Here is a 16,696-nt window from a genome sequence, read left to right as displayed (position 1 = left end):
ACCCATCCACTCCCTCACTCCACTGCAGGCCAGGTGGACAAGCCATATCAAGTGAGGACAGTTTTGAAAACACAAATATAAAATGCTTGCACGCACTTAACCAAAACAGAGGCCTTCATTTAAGTATCTGGAAGAGCCAAACAGCAGTGCTAATAAGGCAAAAATCCCTAGATGTCAAGAGATGTTCTATTTTATCACCTGTATAGTTCTGCACTGGTAGAAATTATGCACAGGATTCATTTCTTTTCAAACCACACCCCTTGGCCATTCACAGTGGGCTTCCCAGGGCTGCCTGAGGCCAGATGAGGCTTCAGCCCCAAGTATGGAAGATGCAGAAGCCAAGGGAAGGGTCTCAGAGCACCCCATCAGCCTTCCCATTCTACAGGTGAGAAAACTGAGGCTTGGAGGGGGGATTTGCTTGCCCAGAGTCAAACAATGAAGGCCTTGGGTTAGGATTTTTAGGAAAGCCACTCTAAACCAAACCTTTGACAAAATAATAGTAATAAAAAATCTCGCCACAGAGCTTTATTCACTGATATTTCCAATTCTGTGGCAAACAATGTCATCAGTCCTTTGGGAAGGAGGCTTTCCTCCAATACCACAACAGGGGGAAATCTATGACAGGTCAGTCTCATTTTACATTTCTCAGTATGACATGAAACCTAATTTCTAACCTAGTTTCTAGGGGTTCACAAATCTGAAAGACAAAAAAGAAATCATCAAAAGAACCCTTTGAACACTGATGTGACATTTGTTGTCTCCTGGTAACAGACACTGTGCTAGGCCTACAACTTAAGTAAGATGGCATCATCTGAACATAATTTCTCAGAGGAAAGTTAACAAATCAAATAGTTAGCCGACATCTTATAGTGACCATTGATGATTTTTTCTTCAAAAACCAAATTCTCCATTTAAATTTCCTTTTTTTTTTTTTTTTTGCGGTACGCGGGCCTCTCACTGTTGCGGCCTCTCCCGTTGAGGAGCACAGGCTCCTGACGCGCAGGCTCAGCGGCCATGGCTCACGGGCCCAGCCGCTCCACGGCATGTGGGATCTTCCCGGACCGGGGCACGAACCCGTGTCCCCTTCGTGCCTCCTGCATCGGCAGGCGGACTCTCAACCACTGCGCCATCAGGGAAGCCCTCCATTTAAATTTCTGAACATAATAACTCCTAATCACTAACCAGTACATTTTAAAAGGTGACAGCCCATACAGAGCAAGATTTACAAACACCTAGGCAGAAGTGGGTCCCTGTTTCATAACTCTCCAACTGTTAATCATCAGTGATGACTAACTCTGGGATTAGGGAAACATTTTATCCTGAATATGCTAATTTAGAGACAGTGTTGTCAGGAGGCTAATTTCTGGCTCAAAGACACTTCAATGCCTAAAGCAGTTTTACATCAAAAGCCCTTGTAGGAGACTTCCATCAGGACCAGGGGAAGACGGAAGCTGGAGGGGGGCATGAAGAAAGGGGAATTCGGGTTTTTAGGATGAAAGAGATGATAGAATCTGTCTAAAGGCTAAGGGGAAGGAAGCAGAAGAAACAAACAAACAAAGGAATATGCTCAATTCATAATGGAAGAGAAAGAGACCATTCAATTAGATTGATTATTGCTTTTTGTGGAATAACATCTCAAAACTCCTTGAATCCCAGCTTTAATAAAGATATATATATATAGATATAGATATAGATATAGATATATATATATATATATATATATATGAAAAAAATCCTTCCTGGGAAAGAAAAACTCAACTCCTAAATTATCAGGTTAATTCACAGTGTGGACATAAGAAATAGTAAATACACAGTTTGATATTTGATTTGCAAAGTGAGAAAGGAAAGCATACTAAATTCTATAGAATGAGCTTTTCTGATCCCAGATATACTAAGAACTTGATAGTTTTTTGGCTGCAACGACTTGTAAATATCTAGAAGAGCCCAGATTTTGAAGCCCTGAGGACACTTGCTAAAACTCAGAAACTTGGCACTAGTCTTTGCACACAATTTGGGTTTTCTTTCAGAGTTGTTATCTTACCAAATAGAGCCATCTGTGTTCCCTCTGGGAAAGGTTCAACTGTTCTGTTGCCATTGACATGATGTTTGGCTAGAAAAAAAAAAAAGAGAAAGAAAGAAAGAAATGCAAGTTAAGTGTAAAGTTCTACACACATACTAACACATGTCATTAAATGTGTCAGAGAGCCCAGTTCTCATTTTTAGCTAGCAACGGTACCAAAGCTCACCCTCTTAAGAGAGTTTCAACTATTTTGTTTTTAATCTCAGTTACAAAAGAGCCTAGAGATGGCCTGATTCAGGCATGGCATTTTACAAGTGAGCATGCCCAGACCCAAGCACGTGCAGAGCCATGCAGCGGGGGGCAGCAGAGCCAGCCCAGCCTGGAAGCTCCTGACTCCCGGCCAGAGGGTCCCCTGTGTGCCAGGCCATGCCCTGGACAACAAGGACAGCTCGGGATTCCAGGGTGCATTGAGGTGGCTTCCCCTGAGGACTCCTGATGACCAGAAGTAAAGTGAGCTGTAAAAACAGCAGGGTAAGCCTGGGACCAATTTTTCAAGAACCAGAATACCAGAAGACATCATTTCACAAGTCAAGCACTGTTCCAGGGGCCAGAGACGCTTGCCTTTTAACGACCAGACAGGCTTGCATTCCAGTGTTTCTTACTACTTGTCATCCACCCTCGTCACCTCCACCAATCACCCTTCCCACCCGAGTGCATATCAAGGACTTAGAAACAAAAAGGGACCAGCTTATGGTTTTCCAACACGAACTTATTTTTATAACCCCCAAACTGCAACCAGATAGAGAAGATCTGAGCATGGTCCATCTACGAGTAGTCTAAGAAGATCCTCAGGAATGTCTGAATATGGGCATTTATGTTGAAAATACATAAGAAAAGAATGCCTAAAACACTTTGACACTGCATCATGGTGTGCTTATGTTTTGATTTCGTGGGTCACATTAGATTTATTGAGCCCTGCACAGGGCTCAGCACCAAAGCTAGGCTCTGAGGCATCTAGAGGCTCTTGCCCTCAAGGAGTGTACAGTTATCTTCAAGAGGTAAAAATTTCAAGAGTGAACTTAACCAGAAAGCTTACAATTGTGTGCTAAGTCCTGGAGTGGGGACTAAAGGTACTGTAAGAGTTTGCAGCAGAGGGACAGCAAGCTGCAAGGCAGAGCCAGGGCCTGGAGGAACTGCAACTAGTGTCGAGTCTAAGAGGAGGAGCAGGGTTTGGAAAGGCAGAGGGTGAGGGAGCAACTCGAGTGAGAGCCAGGAGTAGATGCAACCAAGGCATCATCCTGGGCCAGACTAGAGTCTAGTCTGGGTGCAGCAGAGGAGACATGTTGAGAAGCAATGGCACTTCAGGAGGGATTGGTAGGCAGGCACCAGGTCACGGAAGATCTTGAGAACCCCATCCAAATCCATAGGAACCCTAGGCAGCCTCCGCAGCACTACTGCAAATATTTTAGAACCTGAAGGCTTACGAGGCTCAGCCTAGCTAGACGATCCCTTCAGGATACCGTCAGTTCAGCGGCTTCCACGGATTCTTGAGGAATGGTGGCACTACCTGAAGAACAGACAGAATAGCTGGGAGAAGGCGAGGAGCCAGGCTGAACCAGAGAACAAGCCTGGCACCATCAGCAGATGCAAGAGGGAAGGTCACAGGTGGCCCTGGGACCTTGGACAGTGCTCAGATATGGTTAGGACCATTCGTTACTGAATCCAAAGGAATGTGATGGGTCTCCACATGGAGGCCACAGGTCTGTTCTACAGTTAGGACCCCAAAGCCCCTGTCAGAGGTTTTAAAACGTTTGCCTTTACACATATCAAGAGTTGTAAACCCATTCAAACTCTAACCCACTAATCCCACTCATAAAAATTTAATCTAAGGAAAAATGCGTGAGAAAAAAAAAAGGTGGTAGACATAAAAATATTTATTAAGGTATTACTGGTAATAAAGAAATCTTTAAAGCAACTAAATATCCAGAAACAGAGAAACAGCTTAGAAAATTATAATTCACGATTTATCACAAGCATGGACTATCAGGCAACATTTTAAATATAAAATTTGAGAGATACATTGAAACGTGAAAAAATATTTGGGATAACAGTAAGGGAAAACAATTCTATTACACGCTGAATGTAGACTATAATAACAACTAACAAAAATGTGAATGCTTACGGGAAAAGACTGGCAGAGAAATATGCAAAAACAAAAATAACTAGGAAGATTATGCAAGATATTTATCTCTATCAATTGTCTTTGTCAGATTCTTATTTCCTAGACGAAAATATGTTTGTTTGGATTTTTAAAGTCTACAAAATTATAGATTTCCGAAAGTTTTTCTGCAGTACTTAGTTTCCCAAGACAGTCCATCAGGACTTATGTATAGTCCAGTCGAAACACTACACACTTACCATAAAGAGTGTGGCCTATTTGACTTCTCCTCTGGGACAGCTCAAAAGTACCTCCAATGCAGCAGGATAACCTTCCACTCCAAACCTGACCCTCTTCCAGCATCCCTACCTCTGGGAATAGGACCACCATCCTCCTACTTTCTAGGCATCCTTGCCCATTCTCTCTCCCTTGCTACCCATATCTAATCTATCACCAAATCTGTCTAATTTTGCCTTCCAGATATCTTTAGAGTCCTTCCCCTTCTTCCCTTCACCATCCAGGCCACCCTAGTCCCACCTCCTATGGCCTCCTTGCCTGCACTCCTACAAGCACTTCTAGGTCTTCCACATCCCCTTTCTAATTCATTCTTCTCGGTGTCGCCACAATTATCTTTTAACTCAGATTATATAACACAAAGTCCCTGACCCTCTACCCCACTTTCCATGGCTTCCCACTGCTCTTAGGCTAAAGTCAGAACTCTTTAATGCAGCTTCAAAAACCCACATGGTCCGGCTACCTCACTCCCTCATTCCCTCTACTACAGTCAGAGCTGCACCTTACACTTAAGTCATTATTCCAGCAAGTAGACTACAAGCTCAGAGAAGGCAGGGCTCATATTGGTTCACTGTTTCCACAATTACAGCACACTGTGGGACCCAGCACAGGTGTTCAATAAATAGTTGCTAAATTAACGAAGGAAAACAAACTACTAAAAAGTCTCTCTTCAGCCATTATGAAAGATATTATTTGATACGCTAAACATATCTCTCTCTCTTTATATGTACATGTGTCCCTTACATAAAAATGATCATTGAAAATGGCCACTCAGGGCTTCCCTGGTGGCGCAGTGGTTGAGAGTCCGCCTGCCGATGCAGGGGACACGGGTTCGTGCCCCGGTCTGGGAGGATCCCACATGCCGCGGAGCGGCTGGGCCCGTGAGCCATGGCCGCTGAGCCTGCGCGTCCGGAGCCTGTCCTCCGCAACGGGAGAGGCCACAACAGTGAGAGGCCCGCGTAACGCATAAAAAAAAAAAAAAAAAAAAAAAAAAAAGAAAATGGCCACTCAGAGTCTCCCCAACCAGGTGGCCTGGAGATCAAGGAACTCCTCTGTTCTGGTCCTTAAATGCCACTCCTCTTCCCTTCCCATCCACCTACTCTCATCTGAGAAAATGGATGTGGAAAGATTGGAAATCCTGCCCGGAGTGGAAGGAGGATTCACACGTAACCCTCTCCTCAGTGCCAAAGTTCCCCGGGACTCTGTCTTATCTTTCATTCTAGAGCCTGAGGCCCAAAGATAACAAGCCCTATTAACTTGATTTTGCATTTTCTTCTGAACCACAGCTGAGCCTTACATCAGTCCCTGGACAGCAAAGACACAGCATTAGCCAAGGAGAGACAGCACAGTATCCAGGGCTAAGGAACAAAACTGCCTGACCCTGAATCTCAGCTCTTCCCCTTCCTAGCTGTATGACCTCGGCTTAGCAACTTAGCCTCGTTGTGCCTCCGTTTCCTCGTGCCTCTGTTTCCTCATTTGTAAGGGTTTACTCATTTGTACCCACTTTGTGGGTTGCTTTGAGAATCAAATGAATTCATACATGTAAAGCACTTAGAACAGTGCCTGGCATGCAGTACACATTACTTAACTGTTAGGCTAGTATTACCATTTACATGTGAACTTTGTTTTTCACAAGATCTGAGTCAGGAATGACAAATACATGGCACATATTTACTTCTCCTCCGCTTTCATGCCCGTGGCAGACATCATTAACCAATCACAGCAGACTTTCATGATCCCCAAATATGACACAAAATCTTTTCTCAACTTAGCACCCCACAGAGTCTCTTATTCCTTCGGGGGGGGGGGGCATGTGTGATGAAATCACTTTGTTATTCCTGGTCTAAGTGAATAGAACAGAAAGATGGTACAAAGAAAAGCCATTTTCTTTCTCATTTCTACATAATACATGGCAATTTTTAAAAAGACTCTTTGAAAATCTCCAAAACTCTACACAGCTTTACTGATAAAAGAATGGAGGAAAATCTGAGCGCTACTTTCCATTCCATGAGGAAAGAACGCGGAGTTTTTAAAAACCAAGCAATGGCAGTGCCAGTCCTGCAAACCGAGGGCATTTTCCCATTGAAACTCTGCTGAGGCAAGTACAGGACTTGGGGGCCAAAGAACCAGAGACCCTTTAAACATATTCTAAAGGTCAAATAAGACTGGGGGTGGGGAGACTCACCTGGGAACCTAATCAGCATTTGTCATTTTTTTTTTCAAAATTGGTGGCACATTTCACCACAGAAACAATCAAACTGACTAAACAGAAAAGTCACTCATTGACTGGGCACTAACTATTGATTACCAGCAGAGCATGACACGGAAACAGGAGGGGGTCTGTGACAGGGACATCTGTTGCCTGGCCACAGCAGGGTGGACGCCTCCCATCTGGCTGGTTGGGCTCCGTGGGAGCATGTTCTAAAGCCCCACGCTCCAGGAAGACAACCTCTACTGATGGCCATGACGTGTCCTCGGTCAAGGGCATGTGAGGACGAGGAACAGATTTCCATTTATCTTGAAAGCCCAGTGCTCGAGGAGCAGCGAGGTTAATTAGAGCACGATTGGGTCAAAGTCAACTATCGGAGAGATTTTGAAGGGGATTTGGGGGGCATTTAAAAAGCTTTAGAAGATGATACTGACGCTGTTTCTTGTTTTGTTTTGCTTTATGAATGTCTAATGCACTTCAGACTTTATGACTGTTTTCTTCCTTCAGAAAAATACAATAAAATAGTTCAATAATGCACCTGCAGTAATGCAAATGCAGACATAAACCAACCGGTGATTAGCACCACGTCCTGTGCTCAAGCTGAGAGCTAAAATTCCTATCTTCTGGGTAAGGTTGTCGGAGGGACTTATAGGTAAATGGCAGGGAAGTGGGGGACTGGAGGGTGGGCCCCCAGGTCCTCAGGATTCTCCTGTAGGGCCAAGCCCCTCCAGTCTAGGTGACCATGGCGACACCACCTAATTGGAGATCCCAGGAACTGCTGCTGCTGTCCTGGGAGTCCAGGTCCACTGCTGGGCGCAAAATCATCCCAGGACTGGAACAGCTGTATATTGGACTGAAGCCTCAGAGCTGCAGACCATCTAGTGGTGCCTGCCCCTCCCTGTCATGTTATTCACCCCACAAAACCCAACACATACTCGTCCTGTGTTACTATCAGTCATTCACGCCGCTATGAAGCTCATCGGTGGTGATTAGGTTCAGTTTGGGGCTGGAGTAAGAGTGCATTTATTTCACGAATAAGGTAACACAAATCTGTCAGGCCCCCAAACCAAACATGGTCTCACTGTCCCTTCCCTTGTCTGTTTCCTTGTGGCTCTTTCTCTAGATCCCAAATCCCTGGTGTCTCAAGGACAAGTCAGACTGGAACTAAGGCGGGTTCATATCTGGCCCACAAGCCTAAGCCTTGGACGAGGCTCTGTCTCCAGCAGAGGGTCCTTTGATCACACTGACTAAGCATCCTGGGCCCTGGTCCTGCCAAGGTGCCCTTCACAGCGCTGTAAGGATGAACTGATGACTGTTGATTTGGAAAGAAAGGGCAGCAGGAGTTCTGGGGATGCACCTGCAGCCCAGTCACCCAAATATAGGACAGGTGCACTGGGAGAGGGCAGGCGATGATGCTTCTGGCCCCCTCTGCCCAGAGGCACTGTGCTTCTACCATATTTTTGTTCCTTACAGTGCCTGTTACTTTGGCTATGGTGTTTTAAGGTGAATGTTAATCCAGGGTCTACTCTGTATGTGAGGAGGGGGAGGGGGGAAGTTACATGGCGGTGGGCAAGTTACGGGGAGGGCCGACCTCTGCTCTCCACCCATCCTGTGTCCAAGGAAGCTGGAGTCCTTCCTACTGATTGGTGAGGTACACGACTAGAGGGAGGTGGAGTCTGTGGCTAGAAGAGGCTGGAGAGGAGTCCCCAGCAAAGGCAACGGCGCGAATGAGACGAAGGTCCCCCACTGCTGTGAACACCCGGAGACGAGCGCTCCCCTCAGAGCTCCAGGGGGTGAGGAGGGCCAGCCCGCACTGCCTTCCTCCCATGGTGACCAGTGACTGTGTATCTAAGTGGGAGCCGCCCTAAAAGCAAAAAATACGTGATGGAAAGGGCAGGAAAATCAGATGAGAACATTTTAGATAGTAGCACTAAAACAAAAATTCACCTGTCATTGAGGATTTTATCCTTATGCCCCAGCCGCTGTCCTTCCTCCAGTTAATGCCTTTTCCCTTTGCTCCAGGGACAACAAACTGAAGACCAGCTCTTGGCCAGTGAAGGTGGTGATTCCTCGGGCTCAGGCAGCCTTGCGCCTCCGGGGTCCCCCTGCAGCACAGCCCGAATGGCACAGTGACGGGGCAGGACAGGGCAGAGCAAGGCTGGGCTCAGCCTCAGTGAGGACACGTTTGGTGAGGCATCAGCTCCAAATGGTGGAGCTTACGGCTCAGACCCACTAGCAGTTACGTGTTTAGTACGTGCCAGGTACCAGCTGCTGTGGGAAGAAAGATAAACTTCATAGACCCTACACTCAAGGAGATCCATTTAATCAACAAATTTATTGAGAGAAATCCTAAGAGGAGATTTCTGGCCAGAAGAGTGAGCTGAGGATGAGAGTATGTTTTAAAAATAAAGCATTATGCAAGCAGAGGACATTTTTACTTTTCGTGATGTGCCTGCTGTGTTTTCTGAGGTCTGCTCAGGGCACAAGACCACGAGTGTGACTCTAAACCCAGAACAGCAACGCCAAGTGCACAAGGCCTCAGACACCAGCCCTTTCCTGTTCCTAAGGAAAACTGGCCCAGAATGATCCTGCTGTGTCCCCACAAGACGGTACAAGAGAGTAAAGGAGAGTGACCACAGGGATGCCCACAATGAGGGGGCAGGAGGTGGACCAGATGCCCTAGAAAACAGTGTCAGAATTATTTCCGTACGTTCCTAAGCAGGCTTCCATGATTCTGTAAAAGACAGTGATTCCACTGCCAGAGAGAAAGTGGAGAATGATAGGAAGGCAGACTACACATAAAAAATTAAATATATCAATAACAAACACATACATGAGTAGATGCTCAACCACACAATGAGATACTATTTTTAATTCGTGAAAATGGCAAAATTACAAAACCAATGCCAAGTACCAATGAGGGTGTAGAGACACAGGCTTTCTCATATACTGTTTATGGAAGTGGGAATGGTACAATCTATTTGGAAAGTAGTCTGGCAATATGCATCAAGAATGTCAAAAGCTTTTAAATTATTTCTACCTTAGGAAATAATCAGAAGTGAGGCAAAGGTTTCCAAAGATGTTTACAGCAGAACTGTTTGTAACAGTGAAAATCCATAAAAAAACTATATGGCCCAACAAAAGGGGGATAATGAAGTAAATTGTAGCACAGTCCTCAGATGCAATATTACCTCATAATTTTAAAAGTATGATCATAAAAAGGTTTCTTCCACGGTGTCAGGAAATAGTAATAACATAGAGTTAAGTGGAGAATAGCAAGACAAAAGAGGAAATCTAGATCCTATTAGGTATATTTTCAAGTTGTACAAATCTAAATGTTTTCCTTTGAGTCCCATTCCTCTGTTTTCTTTGAGAAGGAGACAGAGCAAGAGAAACCACTGAAACTCTCTTAAGTGAGAAAAACCGATGAGCAGATCACTTCCTGCTTGATGGCATGAGGACCCTCTTCCTTCCAGGGTTTTAAGTACCTCGAACGCTCGCTTGCTCCTTAACACAAGGCCCCCTGGGTGAACAGCTCCGGAGACGCTCAGGGACTTCAGGACCAACTCGACCCAGCTGCGTGACTGCCTTATTAAATTCCCTGATGAGGCCACTGCTGCCGAGATGCGCAGGGCTCCGGAGCTTATGAACTCATGGGCAGGCGTGTGGGGGAAGGAGGAAAGAAGGCTGACAGAGGGACTTGGGGGGACATATCTGCTCCAGCAAGTCCAGGCACAGGGATCCATATTCCATCCAAATAACATCACAGTTCAGGAAACAATGACTGAACATGGCTTATGTGCCAGGCACTGGGCTTACTGTCGGTCATGCAGTAAGATAGTAAGACAACGCCTGCCTTCTCTTCATCCTTCACTGACCAGCACTCCGCCTGCCCCACTTGTTAGAGCTGCCGACCAGGTACACCTACGGAGGCTCCTGTGTCAGCGGCACTGCCTACAGCTCTTTAACACATCCTGTTACCCCATGATTATCAGACGAGCATGAGTTCCCGACTCACACTGCATTATCCCAAGAAAAGCATTCCATCATCATTCATTTCATTTTCAGAAGAATTCCATTTTCACTCGTGTAATACTGTTATTAATTACCACATTTAAGAATCATGTCTAGGGATTCCCTGGTGGCGCAGTGGTTGAGAGTCCGCCTGCCGATGCAGGGGACACGGGTTCGTGCCCCGGTCCGGGAGGATCCCACATGCCGCGGAGCGGCTGGGCCCTTGAGCCATGGCTGCCGAGCCTGCGCATCCGGAGCCTGTGCTCCGCAACGGGAGAGACCACAACAGTGAGAGGCCCGCGTACCGCAAAAAAAAAAGAAAAAAAAGAATACTGTACTTCAATACTTCAATAAATATAAATTAATAAAAAAAAAAAAAAAAAAAAGAATCATGTCTAATTTAGGCATCTGTGATAAGCATATAATATTAATTGATGGAAAAATTTCCACCTGACTTTTATGAAATCTCCCTGCCTCCTCTTAACACATGTAATTCCTAATGACTACCAAAATTAGACAATCTTGAAACTAGAAATTCCATTTAAAATAAGGTTACTTGAAGGATTAAAATCTACATGTCAGCTTGATGAATGTGACATCTCCGTGAATAACAGTGTTGAAAACAGTTGTGTTAAAAACTGTGTCTGTAGGGACTTCCCTGGTGGCACAGTGGTTAAGAATCCGCCTGCCAGTGCAGGGGACACGGGTTCGAGCCCTGGTCCGGGAAGATCCCACATGCCGCGGAGCAGCTAAGCCTGTGAGCCACAACTACTGAGCCCGCGTGCCAGAACTACTGAAGCCCACGCGCCTAGAGCCCGTGCTCCACAACAAGAGAAGCCACCGCAAAGAGACGCCCGCGCACCACAACGAAGAGTAGCCCCCGCTTGCCACAACTGGAGAAAGCCCACGCGCAGCAACGAAGACCCAGCACAGCCAAAAATAAATAAATAAGTAAATAAATAAAGGTGGCTGTACACCAAAATGATTTCTAAGGTACGTTTCCTATTGATCCTAAAACATATTTTAGATTTTGAAGATGAATGTTAAATGTATCTATAAAGGATCACACAGAGATCATACTTTTTAGTATTGTTGTAAAAATCGTTGCCCTTCAAAGACTTGGTGTCCCCGGCTTGCGCTGCTTTAGTCCCCTCCACGACTACTACAGCGTTTGCCCGTATGAAAATAATCAGCGCTGTGCAGAGCCTCCAAGTCCTGGAAATGTAATTAAAGCATGAGCCCCACAGAGGTATGCTCTCATCCCATCATCAGAGTCTAGTAACACTTTGGAGCCTCGGTGTATGCCTCTAAGACCACTGATTATGCTCTTACACACACTGTATACACACCCTGAGAGGAAGCGGCGCAGGGCTTGAGCAAAGCGCCGTAGCAAGCCGTGGTCTCCTTCCTCATTCCTTGTGACCAGGTCAGCGGCCTCCAGCAGGAAAGAGCCCCTTGACGGCGCAGCATCTGCCTGGAAGTTGAGTGAAGCGCGTCTGCTGTCAGGCCGCCGATGGGCAGGAATGGTCCAGTGACTCCCCTTCCCCCGTCTCCACCCCCGTGACAGTGATAAATGACCGGGCCCTCTGCTCAGCTGTGCCTGACGGGCCAGACCTCCCCTTGCAATCTGTCCCAGACCAACACCAGTCTTTCCCCCACAAGAGCCTCCTCAGCACACCACACAGGCCGGCACCAGGGTAAGGCCAGGCCTATCTGCTTTCTGTGCCTGTTCTTTCCTGAAAACGAATTATGACTTTATTTCTAAGTGGAAGCTCCTAATCAAAAATGGAATATGTTGTTACAAGCCTTACAGGGAACTTGTCTCAATTATCTTTTGACATTAGAAATGAAGGAGATACAGCTAAATACGGGACTTTAATTAGAAAGAAAGAGGAACAGTCATGGATATAAACATGGATGTCAATTTGACTTCCATTTAAATCAATACATTTTCAATTTATTAAGTTATTACTGTTGGTGGTGGTAAGGAGAAAGAGACAGAAGAGTCTGAGGGGAATAAAATATTGATAAGGAGATGGAACATTAACACTGACCATTAACAAGATTCATCACCGATTAGCTCCTACAATACATTTTGTTCATGTGCAAAGACAGTCATTTCAGGATTGTTTGTAAAGAGACTGGCACCAACCTTTTACATAAAATAGTCTATAATGTGGAACAATATGCACCATTATAAAGAATGAGGTAACTCTATAGGTAAAGACATGGAACTATCTACAAGATGCAGTGTTAATTGGGGGAAAAAATCAACAGGCAAGATAATGTGTATAATATGCTACAATTTCTTTTTTTAATATTCTATTTCTACCTTTTGAATTTTGTTCCATGTGATACATTACTTTCTTGAAAATAGAAATAAAAAACATTTTAAATGTCCCCAGTCTTTGCTACCCCGTGATTACACCTGCAGCCTGAGAGCCTCTTCCCAGGGCTGAGGGCATTGCTGAGACGCATGAGCGGCCAGTGGCGGGCAATCAGCCCCTGGGCTCAGATCAGCCTGATGCTTACATTTTATCCAGGCTCAGGACCAACAGCCAAGATGATTCCACCTGTGTCTCAAAGCAGCAGAACTGCTACCAGGCTTTAAAATTCTGGATAGTTCATAGTATCTTAAAAGGCCTCAAGATAGTTATCACTCCATTTCCTCTCTGAAATTGATCTGCCTTCTCCAAGCAGTATGTTAATTGTCCTCCTTTCAAAAGGAAAAGGATTTTAAGAGGATCAACCATTACAAATTTTAGATGGTATTAAAATATTATTTACCTAAAAATAAAAGGTATTTCTAGGTTTGACTTTATTTTATAGGAAAGAAGAGAGAGGGAGGGGAGGAGGGAAGAAAGGAGGCAGAGAGAGAAAGATAAAGTGAGGGAGGAAGGGAAGAAAGCAGGGAGGGAGGGAGGGAGGCAAGCAGACTGGTACATGAGCAGTACTTTGCCTTTCTGGAATTTGGTATGTATTTTAATTATTTCTCTGTCCCTCCTGTCTCTCATCCTTTCTGTTTCCCTCTCCCTTGTAATTTTTCTCCACAACAGAAGAAAAGGATATTTGAAAATCTATTTTAGATTTACCGAACAGGAATTACGCTCACCATTCATAATTTTAAAAGCGGTTGAAACATTCTATATTGCCCTCAAAAAAAAAAAAGATAAATCAAGTTTTTACTGTGAAACCTTCCACTGATTTCCAAAAAGCCGGTGAAATTTTCTTGAATTCGGCTCTTACTAGAGCAACAGCACACGTAGCTCGTCCACTTTGAAGATGTCCCCCAAGGACTGGTGTCCTGAGAGAGCAGGTTTGGTCACATGGCTGATTAAGGGGCATCTGTCAACCCAGTGCACGTTCATATTAGGAAATATGATGGACAAAATCTTCAACTACAGTTCTACAAACGACACAGAAAGTCATTTTATGATGCTTTTTATACTTGTCTACCATGAAAGAGTGACATAAAACTGAACATCTTAACTCAGGGAAGCTCAGTGGAGACAGGGTGGCTCTTCAAACATGCTTTTGGTCACCTGACTTAATGAAGGGACAGGGACTAGAGGGGGCAGAGCAAAGCCTATTGGGTTATCTTCCTTGAATATGGGCTCAAGCATATCCTTGGATATTCAAGTGATGGGCTGATTCCGGGATGAATTCTCTAATGACTGACTGGAGCACTGCTGAATAAAATGAGAGTCGTGTCTGAAAATATCAAGCACGTGGGAGGCCAAGGCAAGCAGCCTTCCACTGAGCCCACCCAGGGCCTGAATGATGGTGCCTCCCAGCTGGAAGGCCATCAGCTTCGTAGAGATATGGGTTGTGGGTGGTGGGGATATAAAGCAAGCCAAGAATATTTCTCATTTTAGTACATTCTCATGTACTAAATCTTATCGAGTGATTGTGGAAGGACCTGATTAAGACCCTAGAATTCTACAAAAGGAGATGACTGTGACCTCGTATAACTCAACTATAAAGGGACTTCAGTGCAGGCCCTGCAGAAAATCTGATTTTGAGTAAAATTATTCCTTGATAGGTCTGCCAGGCTCTTAGTGCTAGGAGTAAATTATAGTCATGTCTATTTTCTGCCACTTTATCTTCCCAAAAGGCTGATAGCTCAAAATGTAAACTATTGTGTGGAAGGTAGCTGGAGAGGAGCTAATGAAATACAGGCAAGTCCCCAACTTTAAAATGAGTCACATTTCAAAAGCATGTTTAAGAGATGGACATCTGGGATATAGAATCCATTTTCTCATGAACATGCTGTTATAAATGGTGGTGAGCTAGCCCACAAGGGCCTACTCAACCTATAATGAGTCTCAAATATAACTCTTTCTAGGATTCTAACCACCGTTTATGAGATACTGTCTCAGCGCGAAAATACATTCTAAGTTCTACCCTACAACACTAAGAACACACGCTTTCAAACCAGCCAAGTTGGCTGTAAGCTACATCTGGACAAAAGAAAACATTTCTGTCCAGCTACTAACTTGACCATAGAAAGAAATCTCCACTTTATTCATCACTGTAGAAAGGAGATTTTTTTTTTCCCCCAAAAGAGGAGGAAATCTCACTGCTCAAATGCTAAGTACAAGTTAAATTCAGTGGTCTCATCACAGTTGAGGATGTAAAGCTGGGTAGTTCTGGCTCAGGGTCTCCTACAAGTTGGAATCAAGGTGCTGGCTGGGGCTGTAGTCTCATCTGAAGGCTCAACTGGGAAAGGATTGCTCTCAAGCTCACTTGTTGGCAGGCCTCAGAGAGCTAGAGCACAGATCCTCCTGAAGTTGAGCCTTCAGAAGATGCAACACAGCTGACATCTTGATTCCAGCTTCATGGGGCCCGGCTTCAGGGCCACCCAGCTAAGCCACACCCAGATTCCCTACCCACCAGCCCCCCCCAAAACACTGTGAGATAATAAATGATTGTTCTTTTAAGCTGCTACCTTTGGGGATAATTGATTATATAGCAGTAGATAACTAATAACATGTTCTAACAGAGGGGAAATAACGTAAGTTTTAGCAAAGGACAACTACTGATTATACGGCAGGAACTCAAACCATCTTTTATAAAGCTATATAAAACTTTCACCTTTATAAAGGAAAAAGGCATTTCCAGTCTAACTGATTTACAAATCAACCCCTGGAAGATGATCCATTTCTAACTTGAAGACTCCCTCTATGTAATTTTATTTTTCTACCTACTTGTTCTCTAGTGTGCTGGGATTGCTAAAACAGGCGTTCCTAAACCACTAAAGTCTAGGAAGAGTGTATAAAATACCAGAGTAAGGCTTTCAGCACTTCTGCAATAATTCAGGTGATTTTTATTCATTTGCATCATCCAGAGGATTGTTAGTTGCTTTTCGTGCTGTTTTGTTTGGAGAAGTTATACCTCTGCCTCATAGCACTTAAAAAAACAATGAAGAAAAATGTTTTTCCAAAATTCCCAGGGAAGCTAAATTTAAATTCATGCCAAAGCCCTTAACTGCAATGGAGAAAATCTTCTGTATTTTGATGGGGTTTTGCTTGGTTGTTTGCCTGGTTGTTTGATTGGTTGTTTGCTTGCATTGGGGGGCTTTTTTCTTTGACTAGATGGAAGTAAGAAGACAACTGCATTATTTTTACCCATAGTGGTACCTATAAGAAACACAGTTTTTCCCCTTTTCCGTGGGAATCAAAATAAAAGCTAAAAATGAAAATTGTTGCTGATATTACACCTGGTTTTTAATTAGCCTTGGACACTGCATCCATAGCAGTTTAAGGTCATAGTACCTGTATCCCAAGCAGCAAAATAGAAGGATCCTTACTGTGCATTAAGAAATTCCAGAGATTTCCCTGGTGGTCCAGTGGTTAAGACTCCATGCTTCCAATGCAGTGGGAGCGGGTTCAATACCTGGCTGGGGAACTAGGATCCCATGTGCTGTGTGGTGCAGCCAAAAAATTTAAAAAAAAAACAACATTTTTAATTAAAAAAAAAGAAATTTCAAACATCTCTGCTA

At 44.4% G+C, this 16,696-nt stretch overlaps 1 protein-coding gene across 2 annotated transcripts in view; it reads right to left on the bottom strand.

Moving 5' to 3' along the window:
- The window catches only part of MSRA (methionine sulfoxide reductase A), a 376,781-nt gene that overhangs the window by 227,262 nt on the left and 132,823 nt on the right, over positions 1–16,696 (bottom strand). The window contains exon 2 of one of the 2 annotated variants that reach the window (XM_032636338.1): positions 2,042–2,110. The exons of the other annotated variant lie outside the window; for it this stretch is intronic. Coding sequence (XP_032492229.1) covers positions 2,042–2,110 — 69 coding nt within the window. The remainder of the gene's footprint in view (positions 1–2,041; positions 2,111–16,696) is intronic. 2 annotated transcript variants of the gene reach the window in all.

Source organism: Phocoena sinus, chromosome 6 (assembly GCF_008692025.1).
Source record: "Phocoena sinus isolate mPhoSin1 chromosome 6, mPhoSin1.pri, whole genome shotgun sequence".
Taxonomy (NCBI): domain Eukaryota; kingdom Metazoa; phylum Chordata; class Mammalia; order Artiodactyla; family Phocoenidae; genus Phocoena; species Phocoena sinus.
This window is presented reverse-complemented; position numbering and strand designations above follow the sequence as displayed.